The 19690-nt window shown below is 39.6% G+C and overlaps 1 protein-coding gene across 6 annotated transcripts in view; it reads left to right on the top strand.

Annotated features, from left to right (window-relative positions):
- The first annotated feature begins 561 nt into the window (after positions 1 to 561).
- The window catches only part of AFAP1 (actin filament associated protein 1), a 100571-nt gene continuing 81442 nt past the window's right edge, over positions 562 to 19690 (top strand). For 3 of the 6 annotated variants that reach the window (XM_072406495.1, XM_072406493.1, XM_072406492.1), the window contains exon 1: positions 563 to 736. In XM_072406495.1, the coding sequence (XP_072262596.1) occupies positions 571 to 736 (166 nt within the window). In that variant the 5' untranslated portion in view covers positions 563 to 570. Of the gene's footprint in view, positions 737 to 19690 lie in introns of all 6 variants that reach the window. The other 3 variants (XM_072406490.1, XM_072406494.1, XM_072406496.1) reach the window with 3 other exon arrangements.

Genomic DNA, 19690 nt, shown 5'->3' with positions numbered 1-19690 from the left:
ATGAAAGGGTTTCCAGTCCATTCAATCAGTAAGGAAGGGGAACGAGTTCTTCCATTACACGGATATGAAGATTACATTGTAATTTGAAGCTCTGTGAAATTTTAGAGCTAGTTTACCTCTGGAGCATCCGAATGCCAATGGAAGAACTGCCAAAGCTTACTGCTAGATCCACAAATACCGTGACTGGTTCAATTACTGTCTGCTCCAAAATGGTATCTGTCTCTAGGAGAGGAAAGCTGAATGGTACACCATTACCTATAGACACTATAGGTTGGGTGCTTGTCTCCCCTTTTATGTAAAGTGAAAATTGTGAGTTTAGGTATGCTTTAAGTTGGCATTTGATAAATACAGATCAGTAATAGTCTCATATGTCTATCCTGCAATCCATGGTATATGAGTGCTGTAGATTCCAGGCACTGGGAAGATGACTGTCCCTTTGTTTGTATACACACAGAGCACTCACTGTCAGCCCCTGGCTCCTCTTTGTTCCCCTAGCCCCGCCCACTAGCTGTGCCGGGCTGTGATTGGCGGGGCGGGCTGTCAGTCAGGCTGGAGTGGGACATGCAGGCTATGTCCAGGCATTGCTGGGCTGGGATATCGCAGCAGCCGCTTGGCTCTCCGGATCAGCAGCCTTTGTTAGCGGCTCCGGGCCCCCTTCTCCTGCCCGGGCCCCCATCTCCTGCCAGGGACCCCTTCCCCTGCCCGGGACCCGAAGCCATGCAGAAACACTGCAGAGGTATGTGTATTCCTCCCATAGCCCGGCTCATGTGCTCTCACATCTGTCCTAGGACTGCTGCCTGTGATCAGCTGCTGCATGCTATATCACTCATCCCATAGGGCTCACCTATGGATATCAGTCTATAGATTGCTGGATCTGATACAGAGCAATCATACACACAGGGATCTGGATAGCTTGATTATTATTATTAAACAGGATTTATATAGCGCCAACATATTACACAGCGCTGTACATTAATTGCCATTGGTTTTAGTTATATACCATAGGCGGGTGGGCGTATATATATATATATATATATATATATATATATAATGTATAGCATCATCATCATCATCATCATCATCATCATTAATATTAAGCCATTAAATGCATTTATATGTCACTATTCAGGTATTGCAATGTTGGCATCCCCGGCTTGCATGTTGCTTTTGCTGCAATCATCAATGTAAGCTCTATTCCACTTGGTTGTTATGATTTTTGGAAACAAGTACAATGTCCATGTGATCATGTCTCCCCTATATGTCATCCCCATGCAGCGTCACCCAGCTATGGCTAATATACAATGGGCACCACAGGGATTTACATTTCACCTTTGTTCTGCAGATGTCTTGTCACCTTCCCCAGGTGTGTTATAGTTCTCTGGGTCACGTTGGGGGAGGATGTTGTGTTTTTAAAATGCACGCATGGGAAGCTGCTTGTGCCAAGGCGTTGGGGTGTAAATGAGGAGTGTGTCATTGAATGACAAAGATTGGGGTGCACGGAGAGATGGGGGGGGACCCTATGTACGGAAAATGGGCATTTTATCGATTTACAATTGTAATGTTATAATGAATTATAATGTAATAGCTAATTCTCCTTCTGCCCCCTCCTCCTCCTCTATCGTGCCCGCCATGCCATGGCACATCTCTGCCAGTGTCTCCTTTGCTCTATAACGTTTTTATTTCCTCCTATACACGGCCGCCCCCTCTGATTGGTGGAATCCGGGGCTTAGCTCACGAAGACGTATTTCAATTTCTTCCTCTGGGAATTCTGTCCTCACTTTTAAAGCAGAAAACAGCAACTGAATGAATTGTGTAACGGCGTTGTGCTGGCAGGAGGCGTCTGGCAGCCGAGCGGTTAAGCCGCCGTGCGGTGTATAATGTTCCCGCGGTCATATCGTTAGCCGGCCTTGCGTCTGGCTCTCATTTCATTTGTTCCATTACATTCACTCTCCTCGCTGAGGATCTGATTGCCGTTTAATGAAGTGCTTTATCCGCTTTCTGCTCGTTAGGATTCTCCGATGAACACATCGCCGTACGACCGTTAGGTCATCCTGGACGCCATCTTTGGTGTGTTTAGGAAATGTCAGGGGCTGGTCGGTGAATCTGGTTCATTTATGTGAACATTGCACCATACACAGGACGGGGTTCACATTACAAAACATTTACAAATCTCTGTGGTCAGCATTGTGGTTAATAGATGTTAGATACAGGGTGACACCAGTCAGGGTCTGCAGATTTGCAGCTTCCTGTGTCACCTCCAGCCAGCTCACATGACTATAAATAACTTCCTTTTGTATCTAGGACTCTCCTATTGACCCACCAATAAAGCCACAAATATATTAACCACCGGCTTCATGTATCTCCTATAAAGAGGCCCTGTCACCAACTTGCAGCATTTAAAAGTTGGAGCATTTTATCTTTGTTATTGATTTGCAATGTGTCTCTGAACTTGGTGGAGTCAAATCTCTAGCACAGCCCTCTCTATGTATGTTAGTCATATCCATCTCTTTCTGACGGTGTCTGTATTCTCTATGCTGGTCCAGCTCCTCTGCTCCTCCCCTCTCATCTTTATACTTTTATGTAACTTCCAGGGATGTGTGAAGGGGAAATGATATAAAGAGTGTCAAGTTCTTGATAGCTCTGTATTATCCTTAAAAATTGGGTGGGAAGAAGCTGTAGGTGGGTGCCCCTGTATTGTAATCAATAAAAGACAGCCTGGTGGCTACTGAAAAGTGCCGGGTGGTGCGCCCGGCTTAAAGAGGCCGGGGAGAACACTACTCTGAGACTGCTGACATCCAATATGGCAGCACCCAGCAGCAATCTCAGGGCTTTAGGGGTGTCTACATAAGGGAGGCCTTACAGGTAAATAGCATGCATGTAACGTGTACATTAACATACATTGCATTAATGCAATGCCTTCTATACAACATAAGCTGCCTGCGCACATCAATAGGCCAGAAACCAGGCATAAAGGCGCTGCATATACTGTAGTGAGACGCAACGCTGCCACATAAAATATATTGGGACACGAGGGCTCTGTACGCTCTGTAGACGTCTGCAGGGATGACACGCACCCTGTAATGGGACACAAAGGTGCCTGATGCCCTGTAGTTGGGCATGAGGGCACCGGATGCACTGTATTTTTTTTTTTTTTTTGGTAACAATGGTCACTACAGTGTATGTAACTCATTGTGGCTCTGGTGCATTGCTGAAAGTTTAAGTTTATATCACTGATGCCGATAAAAATACAAATATGTGTTTATGTTTTGCGATTGAGGATGTTAAGCAAAGCAAGGGCAGGATATATACGGTAAGTAATAAACATGCACAACCTTTTTTGGTTTCTATGGCCATTACCTCTAAATAATAAATTGATGAGTTGATCCATATGGTAATATAGGAGAGGCCATTATTCCCACACTAACATATGTCATCCCTTGGGGTCTGTGATTGTCTTTGTGACTATAAAAGTCCATGAAGGATTGGCTGAACAAAATCACAACATCCCCTGTAATACCTTGGGACCTAATGCTTCCTGGGGTCTAATGGTGTCTGCTGAATATTTTATTTAGTGTTTGTTTATATGCCTTTCAGATCACATTGTTGTTTTATGACATTATTATGTCTTCTATTCTTTGAATCTATTATTAGTACCCGTAATTCATATCCTGCCAACCCATAACGCAGAGCATTATGGTGGCCATAAACGAGTTTCTTATTATTTGTTTTGTCCTGTGGAACGATTGCTGCTCCTGTATTATACTATTTTGCTGAAAGCATTATTGGCTTTATCTGAGTTAATGTAAAGGATCCTAAATTGGACAAATAATTGTTTAACATGATTGTAGATCATTGTGAATAATACCAACATTTGGTTGCACCCTGTGGTGGTTTCATAGTTTTGTGCTATTGATACGGGGAATTTATATAGCATATAGATCAGACAACTGGCTGAGCAGGATAGTTTTTTTTATACTGTATATTTAGTTGTTTGCTTGCACTATAAAGACCAGACTGCTTACTTCATTGATAATCATAGGGTCGTCAGCCACCACATAAAGACTAAAAACGCAGATAGATTTCCATTATTATCCATGTTATGTGGCTTTTCAGGTGTTTGTACCTAGGCAGAAATTGGGCAGGATAGAAACAATGGAGCTGCCATAGCTGGATTGGGCAGGATAGAAATATTGGAGCTGCCATGGCTGTCATCCTCATCCACTGACTTTCTAAATTGCCCAGAAGCTTTCATCCTTATCCTTGTTTCACTATTAAGTCCCATGCAGATCCGAAATCAATGACATCAAAACAACGATTCCTGAGCCATCAGTACAAAAAGTTGATCTGGTTGCCATCAGGGATCTAGTTTGGCAAATTCATTTGGATGATTTCCATTCATTACAATTTCTGCTGATCAACCCATGCTGTTCTCATGAAGGGATCTGTAAGTTAGTACAATCGTCTGCTTGCCATTATGGATGGAGTCATTGGCTGTGATCTTGTTTATTTAGTGTCTGTACATAAGTAAATTACTGACCTCGAATAAGAAGGACTGTGATGAAGTTTGGACTCCTATGTGTATATTTGGTTTAGAGACTAGCTATGTAGTGAACTGTGGATGAAGATGCCGAAACCTTGTTAGCTATTGCAACCTTTATGTTTTCTACCACCCTTTAACATATTGACATAACATAAGAATCAGTAGCCCATACAAACCCTGTGCATTTGGTGACCAAGCTGGAACCTTGGACTCCAATTTAAGAGAGCAGAATGTCATCCACCTACTTATATTGGCCATATAGGAAACAAGTCATGGAAATGTCTCTAGGTCCATTTGGCCAAACTGATGAAATATCTGTGCCATTGAGTATGGATGACCGGTACACTTGAAACCGTTGTGTCCCTCTGTTCCTCTTAATACACTCTTGTATGTTGGAGAGTCTATTTTCTGTAATTCAATGATCGGAGGAGGAAGGGTTGGGTAGGAATGGCAGTGAAAAGGGTTTAACCTTCAACCCAGAGGAGAAATCACCTGCCTAAAGGCAAGACTGGGACCGAGGAACAATGGAGAGTGTTGTTACGGCTGTCTGCAAGGCATGATAAGCATCTTAATCCAGAAATGTGCACTGCTGAAACAACACAGGATCCTTCCTGGCACAGTTTGTTTTTACAATGAAGAATATTGTAGCGTCTGTGCACTTGTGACTGCTCTCTGCTAAGCTGAATTTAGTAAAAACAGGTCTGTAACCAAGTCACAATTTATGTCGGAGATTCCCAGGCTGCAATGCCAGACTTGTTGGAGAAGCATTTTATTTCAAAACATTTATACCATTTTTTTTAATTTATTGTATTTTTTTTATTATATTTTATTTTTGCTAAAAATGCAAATAAGTGCCACACTATGCCATGCTAACCAAATTCAGATTGAAGTTTCCTGCAAAAAGAGTTTTTACACTCGCCTATCCAATATTCATGTCCTACCTTCACTTACACTCTAAGTGAAGGTAGGACATGAATATTGGAAAGGTGAGTTTAACCTTGAATTGTTAAACGATCACATTATGTCTTTCTCTCTAAGTCATAGGGGGAAGGACATAATGTGATCATTCAATGATTCAAACTCAAAAAGTTTTTTTCAAGGCCTTGTTGGCCTAACATAGAGGTAGGTTTCTTATGCCCACCAAGTGCCATATTGATTTTGGGAACAATAGAATGTATCGTGACACATGGTTTAGTACAATTTACAACTCAGAGAAGTGTCTCCTTGTAAATTATAGAGGTGGCTTAAAAATACCCTTTCAAAATGAGAACTAACATTTTACATGCTAGAGATTATGCCACCAATAGTGGAACCAACCATACGCTGCAGGGTTCAGTTTTGATAATACTAAAATCATATTAGAAATCCCTAAAAAGTCCCCGGTGATTCTCTAGGCCTATATAGGGTTTGGTTGTTATGAACCATAAAATTATATATTACAATCAGGAGAATAATTTTTTGGGAAAATAACCCAATGTGGTATAGAATTACGTAGTGGTGCACAACCCAAATTCTGCAATTCTTTCCGCTGTAACATCTGTTTGGACATATAGCACATCCTTATGTTGGGGTGGAGGACGTGACTTAAAAAAGTCTTCATAACACAGTTTCGCCTCCTAAAATAACTAGTTTTCATGCCAACAGAGGAAAATATGTAGATTGCTGCCTCCCCAGCAGTCAAGGGTGCACCAAGCTGTTCAAGTCATTTACAAGCCATAGAAAATCAAAGCCAACCAATGCTTATTTGTTTTGGGTAGGGTACGGCAAGGCTCAATGATCCTACATTAGCTTAATTTTTGTGCATGTGTTCCGATTGCACTCTTGCTTACTTAAAGAAACATTATCACAATGGTTTGGGACAACCAAAGAACTTTTACCAGAAGCTTTTACCAGACCTACAAGCTGGTCACCTGGTGCCAAAACATAGAAGGAGATCCATCGGGGAATTTAAATGCCAGTCATTCTGGGACAATTTATACCACAAACTATGAATATAACTGTTACATGGTATAGACATTTAAGCTGTGAATCTTTGTTTTATTGGAGTAAAAAGGATAAGTCTGGGTGCTATAGGCGCCTCTAGCAGTTTTCACTTCTGACTTTTATGATGCACAGTGTCATGTAGCTTTACCTATTTTTGTTAAGCCCAGCCTGCCAAACATTCCACTTAGCACATAAATATGTTCTTGGCATCTCTTACAACAACATGAAGTTTAGTCGCTTGGTATTACATCAGATTGCACATAATTGATCTAGATTACAAGCACCTGCATGCTTGGTCCTGTCATTGCCAATGCTAATTGTGTTGATTATTGTTCTCTAGTGTTATCACAGTATTCTGAATGCGGGCTGTGAAGTATCTACAGCTGTTCATGTGAATTGCTAAACCTTGCAATCTGCTGTATTCTATATCTAGGGTATAGATTTCACTACTGCTCGTCAATACCATGTCCAATAAAGTTCTGCGTATGCAAGTCCTGGTAAAAACATTGCATTGAAAGCAAAGAAGCTTGTTGGCCTTTTCCTGCTTTTGTTTATATGCGTTTGTGCTCAAATGAAAAAGGCAGCACCTATTCACTGGCTGTTATAAAAGACTATTTCTGAAGTTGATCTAAAATTATTAAACTGAAGAAATGCTTTCCCATAATATTTAAGTTTTTTTTTTTTATGTCCAAGTAGAGCCCTGAAAAGGTACATTGACTTTCAAAAAACAAAAAAACCATCCCCTTCATGGGAAGTTGACTGGGTCTAGGCACTGCTGTTCTGTATCTCCATAGCTGTATATCTGATGTGTGTGATCATAAAAGACATTTGTGTCTGTGAGATCTAGTGACTACTGTTTTCTGTGCTGGAGAGGAAGCTGTACCCAACCAGCCACAGTGCAAGAATCTCCCTCCATCCCCATCCCCCCTCTACATAATAAATTTTACATGTCTGTGCTTTCGCCACTTCCCCTGCTACTTCTTGATTATTACCCAATTATCAGATCACCAGTTATTAGAGACTACCCTCCAAACCATTTAGATAGATTGCTAAGTTTTTGATACACCTTGGTGTATCCATACTTTTTGGTTGTAAACCTCCTGTAATGTTTTAGGCTGTTCACAACAAAAGAAAACACTGAATTGTCAGCTCTAAAACTTCAAAACCTTGATGGTGGTCAAAGGAATCTACCATCAACAGACTTAATAAAGTATTACTTTATGGTTTTATATATAGCAATAGCTGGAATATGTTGTCCTAATATATTCACTTATATTTATAATAGAAAGTAAATTAAAAGTTGTGGAACCCTACTGCATGTTGCTTTGTTGATTTTATGACAGGTGATTTTATTCAGTTAAGTTTCCATTAGGGAATTAAACATTAACTTTAATAATCTAGTAGTGGTTTCTTCTGTGGTTCTTCACTGTGTGGTTAGGTATCCTCATTTTTTTTTGTTGAAATAAGGTATTATCTGCCACATAGGCAACAGAAGTGCAACAATAAGAGAATAGAGGAGCGTAAAACATTTTGGAATACTTGTGCAGTCCATATAATGTATGTACGACTTAGATTGTACCGGTATATCATCTAAAGTGCATGATAGCAGAGCTGTGATTTAAAGCAATCCTATGCTACATTTTGTTTCCTTTATAGAGGCTCCCTGATGGTGCCATCATCTGTAGTGGTGCTGACCCCATTGATGTGGTTGGTTTTGGTAAATTGGCCAACACAATGTAGACCTACGGTAGTGTGTTTCTACATTTGGCTTTGTTTAGAACGTCACTCTGCATGCTGCTTTGGCCAGTCATCTGAATGACTGTGTACTACACAAAGCTCTGCAGAATTTGTTGGCACAGTATGAGTGAGTAAACTAATCTAATATTCTCCGGAATATATGAAACACTAGGAATGAAAACCCTGTCGAAAGCTTTTTACGCAAGAGGTGAGTAATATTTGGCAGCAGTGTGTTTGTAGGTCATTGTTTATCAACTTTATGTATCGATTAAGAACATCAAAGGTTACCTAATATCTCCTGTTTGGCATTTTATTTCATGGGGCCTATCGCATGCTTTCACATTACCCATTTTCTTTTTGAATGACAAACAACCTGTTTTAAAAAGACTCTGATGATGTTAAAAAAGGAAGGAAAAGGGTTAATACTTACCTGTGTTCTGCCCATGCTGCTATGGTGGCAAAAGTAACCACATTCATGGAATTGTTGTGTACCAGGTCCCTGTCTGTGCTCTGGTCCCTGGCCCCGAGGTCACTGCAGGTCTTGGTCCAACAAAAGAACCGCAGCGTACAGAGAGGAACCGAGCATCCAAAAGTGGCGCGGGCAGAAGGACAAGACATTTTTTTTATTTTTTAATTTTTTTTTAAGTTTCTTGATTTGCCAATGATACACGTGCTTGTTTTCAGTTAAAGTGGAACCAAACAGAAAATAAAAAAATTACACCTACCTTTGATCCTGCAGTTCCCTCGATGGTGCTGCACCTTCCCTCGATCCCGAGGAAGTGCCATCTTCAGTCTTTTCTACTGTCTTCTTGACTTTTTGCTATGTTACCCGATCTTGCACTGTGCAGGTGTGAGATCGGGTAATATAGCCCATTGTAAAGGAGGAAAAAAAGATAGCCCATCTCACTGTGCATGCGTGAGATCTGCATCTCTTTTGCCTTAGCGTAAAAAATGCCCCTTCTGTACATGCCTGACATGGGGCAAGAGCCTCCTGGGATGTGTGACATAGGTATTGCACTTTTATAAAAAAATAACAAATAAAAAAAAATAAATACCGTTTTTTCTTTACCTATCAGGGTTGTCTACCCTTTTATGTAAAGTGATAAAGTTGAGTTTAGGTACGCTAAGTTAAATCTTTGCTTTGTGGTCTCTTCAATGGTCCATGTCTTCCCCCACAATTGCTTTTTAATCTTCTTTATATGGTTTGTAGGAAAGACTTCTGGAGATGGGAGCAGCACAGAAGTCCCAGAGTAAGAAGTGGTTTTCAGTTCGTCTTTTTTTGATTAGCTCTGAACACACTTACAAGCATTTGCTTCCAAAAATCATCGAGCCCTGAAAACTACAGCTGTGTAATGTTCCACCTCTGGCAAGGCACAAATCTCCCTAAAGACATAATAATGGCGAATGACTGGAATCTTGTATTATTGTGAAAGGGTGCTCATTAGCTGCCTTTCACACAAAGCACAAAAACAGATTATCTCTTGTTAACTCCATCACCAAAGAGTGCTTCCCATTCACCTATCAGTCACTATGACTTCAGTGTCACAAAGCCTTTCACTGTGTTAACATTCTTTTATAAAAGGCAGCACGTGGGGCTCCTAGCGAGATAAAAGAAGTCAAAAAGGGACATTTATTCTGAGAAGATCTGCTGACATCAGGGACAATCTGACTCTGTTCAGCTGCAAATTTCTAGGGGATACCTAGCAATGTATTATTATTAATAAATAGTATTTATATAGCGCCAACATATTACACAGTACTGTACATTAAATAGGGGTTGCTAATGACAGACAGATACAGACAGTGACACAGGAGGAGGAGAGAACCCTGTCCCGAAAAGCTTACAATCTAGGAGGTGGGGAAAGTAACATACAATAGGGGGGGATACAGAATTTCCAGTCTTTGTACAGTGTATGAGCTCTATACTTCTCATGCATGGACTGGAGACAATGGCTTGGTGACTGTATACATTCAGTTTTGGACATTTTGTAAGCACATTCTCCAAATGTATGTGAATCTTCAAGGTTTTTCTTTTATTATTAATGTCAATAGTTGACATATGTGTAAGGTTATCTTTGTTAATTGCCTACATTATTGTTAAACTGTATTTGTATAGCGCTAACATATTACACAGCGCTGTACATTACATAGGGGTTGCAAATGACTGATACAAAGAAAGACATAGAAGGAGGAGAGCACGCTGGCTAAATGAGACATCAGAAGGGTGTTATAGAACCCAGAAGCCATGTAAGATGATGAAACCGTTTCAGCTGGGTTTCCTCACATTGTCGTTTAGTGCTCATTCACATGCACCCTTTAGGTTACTTATATGACCCATAAATAATAATAAATGACAGCTAACAACATATATTTCTGACATAGAATAAATAAAATAATTTAGTATGACCCCTACCCATGTTACAATGTCCAGGGCTGATGATAGGTCCTTTATGTACTTGGGAATGTATTGAGTGGCATTGATTGATATTGTTATGGTTGGCAGGTTTAGCTTAGGTGCACTACACGTAAAAGGAAAAAGTACTTAGCAGCACTGGGTGTGTGCGGTTGGCATAACCTGGAAGAAGGATACATGCTGACATTTGTTCTATTGGCTATTTACTTGTTCTAGTAAGTAGTAGTACAATTCATTCTAATTTGCTCACAGGTTTACTTTACCAGAGGCAGGTGAAAATAGCGGCATTTAGTCCAGTTATTTATAAAAAGAAAATTGAAATATATTTTACATGGATCTGCCACATTTTTCTTGGTGGCAGTCGCCGTACAAGAACATTGACAGCAAGAAGTTGCAGGTAGAACAAACCCCCATCCCAATTGTTCACACATTTATTTTGGCTTACGCTGATCTCCTTCCATGCCCATCATAGCCCCTTCTTTTCTTCTTGTAGTGTCTAGTACAGCTGATCCAACACCTCTGCCTCACAGTTCCCTACATATATACTATTCACATACTTTTTCCCTACATACATGTAGGATCTGGGGAAGACTTGAAGGAGAACATAAGCTATAAGTATGCTGGGTCTACCAACATGACAACCAAGATGGTGACAGTCAGCATCACTCAGTTAAGATTGTTGTTGAAATAAATTGTCTGGAAATAAAGTCTCTTTAAACTATCTTTTGCACCGGTTGAATGGTCAGATCAGCCTCTGGCAAGCTTTGATTCAATTTGTGGTAATTATGAAGGACCATAACATCCCATCTCTAGTCGAGGCCACAGTGGCCCAAGCTATCCTAAAACATTGAGGCCCATTATTCGTTAACAGTTATGCTTTCCCGTAGTGCCTTTCACAAATCTCCTAGTTTATTTTATTTGGATAAATGGCATACCAACTTTCCGTTTTATGCTTTTGTTGTTTGTAGTAGTAGGACATATAGTTTATTTGCCCAATCATACAATTTTATTACAAATGCTACAAAGACCTTGTGTGCCTGATAAACAATAAATGTGGTGCAATTAATCATATATGTGAGTAGACGTCTATTTTGCAATTTATAAAAAGGCCCCAGAGCATAGCCATTACTGAACTGTAATTACAGGTCATTTGTACTTTCTAGTAATAGCTTAATTACCATAGGGTCAAACTAAACTTGCTTTAGAGATATATGTTTTTATTAAATTCAAAAGCTGCCTTTACCCGAGAACACACATAGAGCTGGAAACACATATGTACACAAAAGCAAAGAATCCACCATCAAACCAATAATTTTTTGAAGAAGACTTCAGTATTCTGAACATTCCACACTTCAGTATTATTCTGAACATAGACTGACTCCCACATTGCATGCTAAATTAAAGATGATGAAGCCTTTGGATTGAGGTTTCTGCGCTTGAACAGATATGCATAAAAGGAGTTAAGCCAATGGCGGGCCAAACATTCAGCAATCTATATCAATGTGTATGTAAACTCTTTACTTTAAATTCCTCTTATTTGTCCCTTTTGATTTTTATTATTAATAAACAGTATTTATAAAGCACCAACATATTACATAGCTCTGTACATTAAATAGGGGTTGCAACTGACAGATACAAACAATGAAACAGGAGGAGAGGACCCTGCCCAGAAGAGCTTACAATCTAGTAGGTGGGGGAAGTAGCACACAATAGGAGGGAAGATAGGAATTTATGGGTAAGTAAGGGATTAAGAGACAGAAGTATATGGGTAGGCAAGTATAGAGAGATGGGTTTTGGGTGCCCTTTTAAAAAGAGCAGAAAGTAGGAACAAGCCTAATAGGACGAGGAAGACCATTCCAGAGAGTCGATTTCAGTTTTGGTTTCTGGAATACCAGAGGTACATAAAAACAAGGAGTACAGTTTACCTTGGGAGTAGTTTTTCCTGAACCTTCACACCCAGCTCTTCGTCTTTTTGATCTGGTGATCCAGGAACCCAGCTTCTGGTGATTTCTAGAACATCATCCTTGCAGACCATCAGGCATATAACACAGGTTGATGGAAAAAAAAGACAGTTCTAGGAGTTTTTGCTGGGTTGTTTTCACATATCTACAGATCAGATGTTAACCTCCTTGATTTATGAATATAATTTTTAATGGATTAAGGCACATTGTGTTCACATTCTTACTGGAAAGCAATAGCTCGGTAAATGCTTTTATTTGTTGCCTGGAAATGCTCTTTGAAGAGCTTTCCCATCTTAATATTTACAGTTATGTGGGAGGAAAAGGTTCTGTATCAAAGATGATGTTGCCTCTTGAGGGATAGCACTCCTTACCTTACCTGAGTTAAGCTGTCTTATGTTTTATATGTTGGAAAGGATGATAGACCACCCATGAGTAGTCATGTCTCTAATTGTTTTCCTTGACTTCACATCACAATTATAAATTGCAAAGTTAGCATTCCATTTAGTTGGTACTGTTACCCTGCAGTCACCACACTGGTCAATGTCACAAGAATCTGCCCGTTCGGCATTTCTTTTACCTCTACAAACATGGCACTCTTAAACCAAAAACCTACATGGTTTACCACGCCGTTCCTGGTCTCCTTCTATGGGTATGTTTGGGTTTCAAAGCTATTCCTGGCCATTTTCTTTTTACAGGATTACCTGTCCACATGAAAGAGAGGCATTAGGCTGAGGTAAGCAGAAGATTTGGGTCATACACTCATCATATCATTGAGGGCTTGATAATTGAAGGTGCACTGAAACCAGCCAGAGCTAATTATTTCAGCATCAGCTGCTTCGTAATGAGGGGTTGAAGGGTTCCCTTTCTTGTCTTCTCCGTGTTTTTATATATGAACCAATATGGCAGGTATAATTGCTTTTATATATGTATTACATTTATGTATTTAGCTGTTTGTTCTGCTTTTATTTCTTAACACTTAGAACTACACAACTTAAATGGCTGCACAGTATAATTTCACTGGACTGTACTGGATGTGTTCTCTGCATAAATTATTGATTTTTGCTACATCAGCCAGTTCAGGAACATTATGTAATCATGAATCCTCACCTTCTAAAAGGGAAACTTCTCATTTTTTCACTCGTCTTATGACTTATTGGCCAATATGTTGTCGTACTGGGGTCCTCAATTATTCTCATTGCTGTCACCTCTGTATGATGTTTTATGCTGCATCTGGGGCTCAGTATTATTTTCTTCCTGGCAGGAAATCCTGTAAAAGTTTCTAATCTGTTAAGTAAAAGTTGGTAAGAATGAGTCGCTTCTACCATTTGTATACCAATGCACAAAAATATTCTTTTGCAGGACTGTACTTCTATTTTCAATGCAGTGATCTCAGTGTAACTCATTATTTTTAGAGGTACTGGCTGCCTGAATGTTGATTCATCCAGGAAATCTTTCTGGGACTGGAGATGTAAGTGGCAAGCACTATATCCGTTTCAGCCTTTGCTAAATGTATAAATGTATGACTGTATTCATAGTCATATCTTTATTAATGTGCTTTATATAATAGTGTGTTCCTGTGAGCAAAAATGTGCTGGAGCCCAGCACTGCTGATTAGAAATGTACTTTTATAAGCTTGGCCAAAATGATGATGACCATGGCATGTTGATGGCACTGCTCCTCATAAGGCAAAAGATTATGTGAATGGTATCTGCATTATATAACCTATGAACTACATAAATGAGCCATACCATATGTAAAACATATCGAAAAGCATTTACTTGATGGAAATTCGAATTGTCATAGCCATTTCTTGGGTGAAAAGTTGAACTCAACTTGACAGCTGAAAATTTCAAACATTTCAGTGCAATGGGGCTGTCGTCTGCTGCCGCCCACTGGACCCCCAAAAAGGGGTACCAGTAAAGCACTTACCCTAAAGCCATTCTCCTATCGTATGATCAGTCCTTAGAAACTTCTTTTTTTAGAAGCTCTATCCAGCGGCCACAGATCTACTGGTTACCCTATTTAATGCAGGACCTGCAATCCTGCATTGGAAGTGGGAATACAAGTGGCCTTACCCCAGTCTAGAGCATTGGAAAGGCGAAAAGAGCACCAGCTGCTGATGGAGGGAGGAATAAAAAAGTTAAAATGGCTTTTAACTGGTATGCTATACAAAAATGGACCTTTACCAATTGAAATGAATGTGAATCCAAACTAGAAGGGTAGTAAGTCATTTTCCTGGAGTTAAGGTTTACCAGTAATTAATGACTTGTTTAGTGGTATAGGGAGGGTTTAAAACAGGTTTTGATTGCAGTCTTTGTCCCCAATTTATTGTTTTCTCATGGGTACAAGGAGTAAGAAGAACCAAGTTTGACGTGGAGTCATCTTTTTGGGGTCTACTGGTGTAGTCACATGGTGTGATATGGTGTAAGACTTTTGGAGTGAAAGTTTAGATCCCTTCCCCTGGTAGGCAAGCTTGTGTTGTAGGGCAGAACTACATAAAACAAAGGGCAGAACAGAACAAAGGTATAAATCCCATAAAATAAAACCATTTTCATATATGTATTTTATCTTTATATTCCGCTGTTTTACTGGTCTTCAGCATAAGGTTTAGATCCATCGTGGGGTCAGGGCTTTTTGTAGTTTTGTGGATGGCTCCTGATGTCTTCTTTACCTCCCTCATTCCTCTTTAATCCTCCCTACCCCGGCCATAAAGACCCTTTACTATAATACCAAAGCATATTATTCCCAAGTAAGGAAAGACTGGTAAAGAAACATCTGCAGAAGGTTTACAATTCAGGAAATGTTTTATCTACAGAAGACGTTCACAAAGGGAACCTGTGATTATCGCATATAAATAGATGATGAGCTGCAGGAGAACAGAAGGGATTTGAAGAGAAGCCTTTATACTTGGGGGGAGGAATAGAGAAGAATGAAGCAATTGCCTGTAACTCTGCACACAACTCATGGTAAATATGCTGTTTTTTCTTCCTTTTTGAGGAATCTTGTACTGACTTCGCATGGAATAAAACTATAAGGAACCAGTGTACATATCCTGATACAGTATTGTTTTGCTAGACTAATACTCTTGTGATCTAGTGCTGACTAGAAGCATCCACTCTCTTTTTTTGCCGCTTGTCTTGGTCTCTGAGGTTTTGTAGGATTTTTTTATATTCTATAGAGGCACTTTTGGGAATAAGATATTCTTTGTTTCCATATGCAACCCTTCCATAGGTATGAAGTCATTTAGAAAGAAAACCTGCTTAGGAATACATAGGCTGCCATTACTGGACACTATGGTCTTGCAGTCATGTCTGTTTCTCTGATTTCAGTGCTTACTTGGTGACATACCTGAATTTACTATTCAATTTCCATATTCTATGAGATATTATATCCGTTTGTAAAAAAAAAAAAAAAGATATGTTTTATTATTTTAAAATATTCAGAAAGTGGGTGCCTTGAAAATCTCTTTTCTTTGTTGTTTATCTTCATTATTCTATACAATTGGGGTTCACACTGTTCCCCCCAGCCCCTTTTAGCCGGGCACACTACCCAGCACTTTTCAGTAACCACTCGGCTGTTTTTCATTGGTTACTGGAGAGTTGGGTCAAAATACAGGGGCTGCCACTCACCTACATTTTCCTGCCACCCGGCTAAAAAAAAATTCTGGGTTCAACACTGGTTTGGCATATCTGATGGTTGAATACTTTATATTCTTACCTACCTCAACCTACAAAACATCCCTGCACATATGTCCTTCTATGTGGTTTTAATATTAAAATGAACTGTACATTAAGAGGACTTATTATAGGGTTGGATCATCAACTTTTCTTTGATGCAGATATGAAGTCAGATTTAAAGTAGAAGTAAACCAAAAACGATAAAATCGCACTTACCTTCAATCCTGCAGATCAGTCTATCCCTCTGGAGGTTTCTTCCTTAGGGTTCTGCGTCATCCTGGTATCTGTCTTTGACCCGGCACAGAGGAAGCACTAGGCCCTGATATCTTCTTCCGGGTTCTTCCTACATTACCCAATTTTGCACTGCATAGGTATGAGATCGGGTGACTTAGATTAGGAAAAAACTTACCAATCTCACTGCGCATGCGGGAGATCAGCAATTTCTTCCCTATTGATGAAAGGGCTCCTTCAGCGCATGCATGAGATGCTCAGGCATGCGCAGAAGGAGCAGCCAGGAGCCTCCTGGGATGCGTGATGTAGGTAGCCCAGGAGGCTCTGCGCTCCCATTCATTCTTGATTGCCTTTTTTTTTTTTTTCCATAAAGGGTGTTGCATTTAAAAAAGAAACACTAACAAACAAAATTTTTACTTTAAATAAAAGGGTTGTCTAAGCTTTACGTACTTTTAGGTATGCTTTAACCTGTGATTTTACCAGAATGCTCAATCTAATGTTAATCTGTCAGATTGTTGATACGTAAGAATATGGTAATATGCTTGGAGCCATCATGTGCTGCCTGCAGTCTGGCATGTGATTTTACTGTCATCATGAAATGATTGTTTTGTGTACTGATGAAGGATGACGGCACAAACGCTGAAGGGAACAGCTGCCCCGGGGCTGTGCTAGATATGGCAATCATGGGTTCCCTTTATAAATCCTGGTAAGCAGCTGCAAACACAAGGCCATGTGAAAGGACTAGGGAAGATTTATCTTGGAATGTCAATGCTTTCTCTCTGATGTTCATCTATGACAGATCTGCCATTTGTGTGGGCTAAATCAGATGATCTCATATTGCAGCTATGAAGATTATACCGTATTATGGCTGGTATATATTGTTTCTACAGTTCTGACTCCAGTTTAGGCACATTAAGTGTTTTCTGCTGTTTACGATACTTTTCTTACTTTCAATTATTTTTAGAGTAGACCTTTCCTAAGAGACATGTGGGGACTGTCACTGCTGACCATCTCCTGAAAATGCTAGATATCTGGCTAATATGCTAACCCCCTACCCTGTAGTATTCCTGGCCTGGTCTGGTTGCCCACCAATGCTGCAGTTTTTGGACTTTAAGGAAGGGCAAGTGGAATGGGGCAAAATTACTTTGCTTTTGACAAAGTTTGTAAATGGTGGTAGAAATCCAACAGCTCTGGTGTCAGCAGGAGGCTTTTTGTAGGAAGGGTGACCACAGTAACGGGAGGTTAGTAGAGGTCCGATATTGATGGAAGAAATTTGCAAGACTTACAGTGTTACTAAAAGTCTTTTTAATAAAAGAAATTGTCATTGTGTCTCTTATTTTTGCCCTAATGTGATTATTATGGAACACCCATGTTTATTATTGGGTGGCACTTAGGGGTGCTAGGTTGAGCTTGGCTCTTGGCCTTGGGAAATGGCAGCCAATAATTTACCCTGGTCATGAACTTTGCCTTTACAAGGGCTATTGGTGGAAAGTTGTACCATATCTAATTATTATATATATAAATAATCACAAGACTGCACACAGCCTCAGCTCTACAGTAGATTGTATAAAACTTGAATTGCGTAGATTGCCTGTCTGAGTCTTTTTTGTAAAGGGAAAAGCACTCCGCGCATGGCGACCTCTAACCTGGAGTTGCATTTTAATCAAAGCATTATTGCATGATGCATTTCTTGTGACAATTGCATTGCTTCTTATCTACGTGTTTTAGTTGAATTGCTTTGGCTTGATGTGGATGTGTCTCCTGACATATAAAAGAGTCAGAGTAAGCAGAGAAACGTATGGATCTATAGGATCAGACAAGCAAGAGTATGGCAAGTACATAAAGTGGAAGAGCTACAAGGAAAGTTTGTGGGTCAGTGTAAACCTATCCACAGGACCTCAGAGGGGTTTTCCAAATTTACCAAAAATATGAAATGTGTGATAATGTGATGTTTTAATAGTTGGTGTCTTCCTACTGAGAACCTTTGCTAATGAGGTGTTAATACTTTTTACACCTCCTTGGCAGACTGATAAGTGCCTTTTGTCTCCTGAGTTTTATTGTACCTTTTTTTTATGTGTAGGGTAGCACTTGGAGGCCATCCAGGACTTGCATATGGGACTCTCTAACCCTCCTATCGACCATCCCCTAACAGAACAGCCTAGGTGTCAATAAACTCCTTGTTTTTGAGTTATTAAAACATAGCATTCAATTGAATAACAAAACTCTGTACTGTTCCATTAAAACAGAAATGTAACTAAAGTGCCATTATTAGACCAATTTAACCAATGTTGTTTCAAAAAAGGCATTACGTAAAATTAGTACAATGTTCTGTTTTTCCTGTCACATATAAAAATAGAACAAATATGCTTCTTTATTTTCTTTCTCCCAGTGGATTTTATGATAAATGGCTGCTGGGATGTCTGAACTCCTATCCCAGAGTGCACTTGGTAGATCTGACTTTAATTATGGTAACAGTTAAATAACTAGAAAGGATGGTGAGATGATACAGCAGAAGATCTCCTCATGTCTGTAAACTTGTGAATTCTAATTACTTGTGAGTAGATTTTCTTTAACGTGTTCACGATAAAAATGCAATTTAAAATGTTTTATTTTAGAACAATCAGAAATAATGGTTGCCAGTGCAGTCTTGCAAATCATATCTGCCTTCCCTTTCCTTGTTCACCTTTATAGGCTTTCAGTTAGTGAGAGAAAGTCTGAAAGCAAGTAACTTTTGCTGTGGTGTCTCTATCAAAACCTAGTTCTCTCTTTTATAGCTTCTTTGCACAGTTTTTCATTAATCATATGAGTCATACAGTCAAAAATATCCTAACCGTGCTCAAATTCTGTATTGACGGCTGTGCCATCAATAAAGCACTACAGCAAAATTACTGCAACAAGCCGTACTTCAAGACCTCTGCAGCATTTTGTTTTCTGCAACCGGATATAAGCCTGAATAGTAAAGACTTGAACTACAACTCAAGCCACAATAGAACTTTTTTAAGTACCGTATTTTTCGGACTATAAGACGCTCCGGCCTATAAGACGCACCCAATTTTAAAGGAGAAAAACCTAGAAAAAAAAGATTCTGAACAAAATACTAAAAAATCACTCTGTGTCAATGTATCCCCTTCTAATCACTCTGACACAG

Source organism: Pyxicephalus adspersus, chromosome 3, assembly GCF_032062135.1.
Source record: "Pyxicephalus adspersus chromosome 3, UCB_Pads_2.0, whole genome shotgun sequence".
NCBI classification, from domain to species: Eukaryota; Metazoa; Chordata; class Amphibia; order Anura; family Pyxicephalidae; genus Pyxicephalus; species Pyxicephalus adspersus.
The sequence above is the reverse complement of the archived record's forward strand: the minus strand, read 5'-3'. Positions and strand labels throughout refer to the sequence as shown.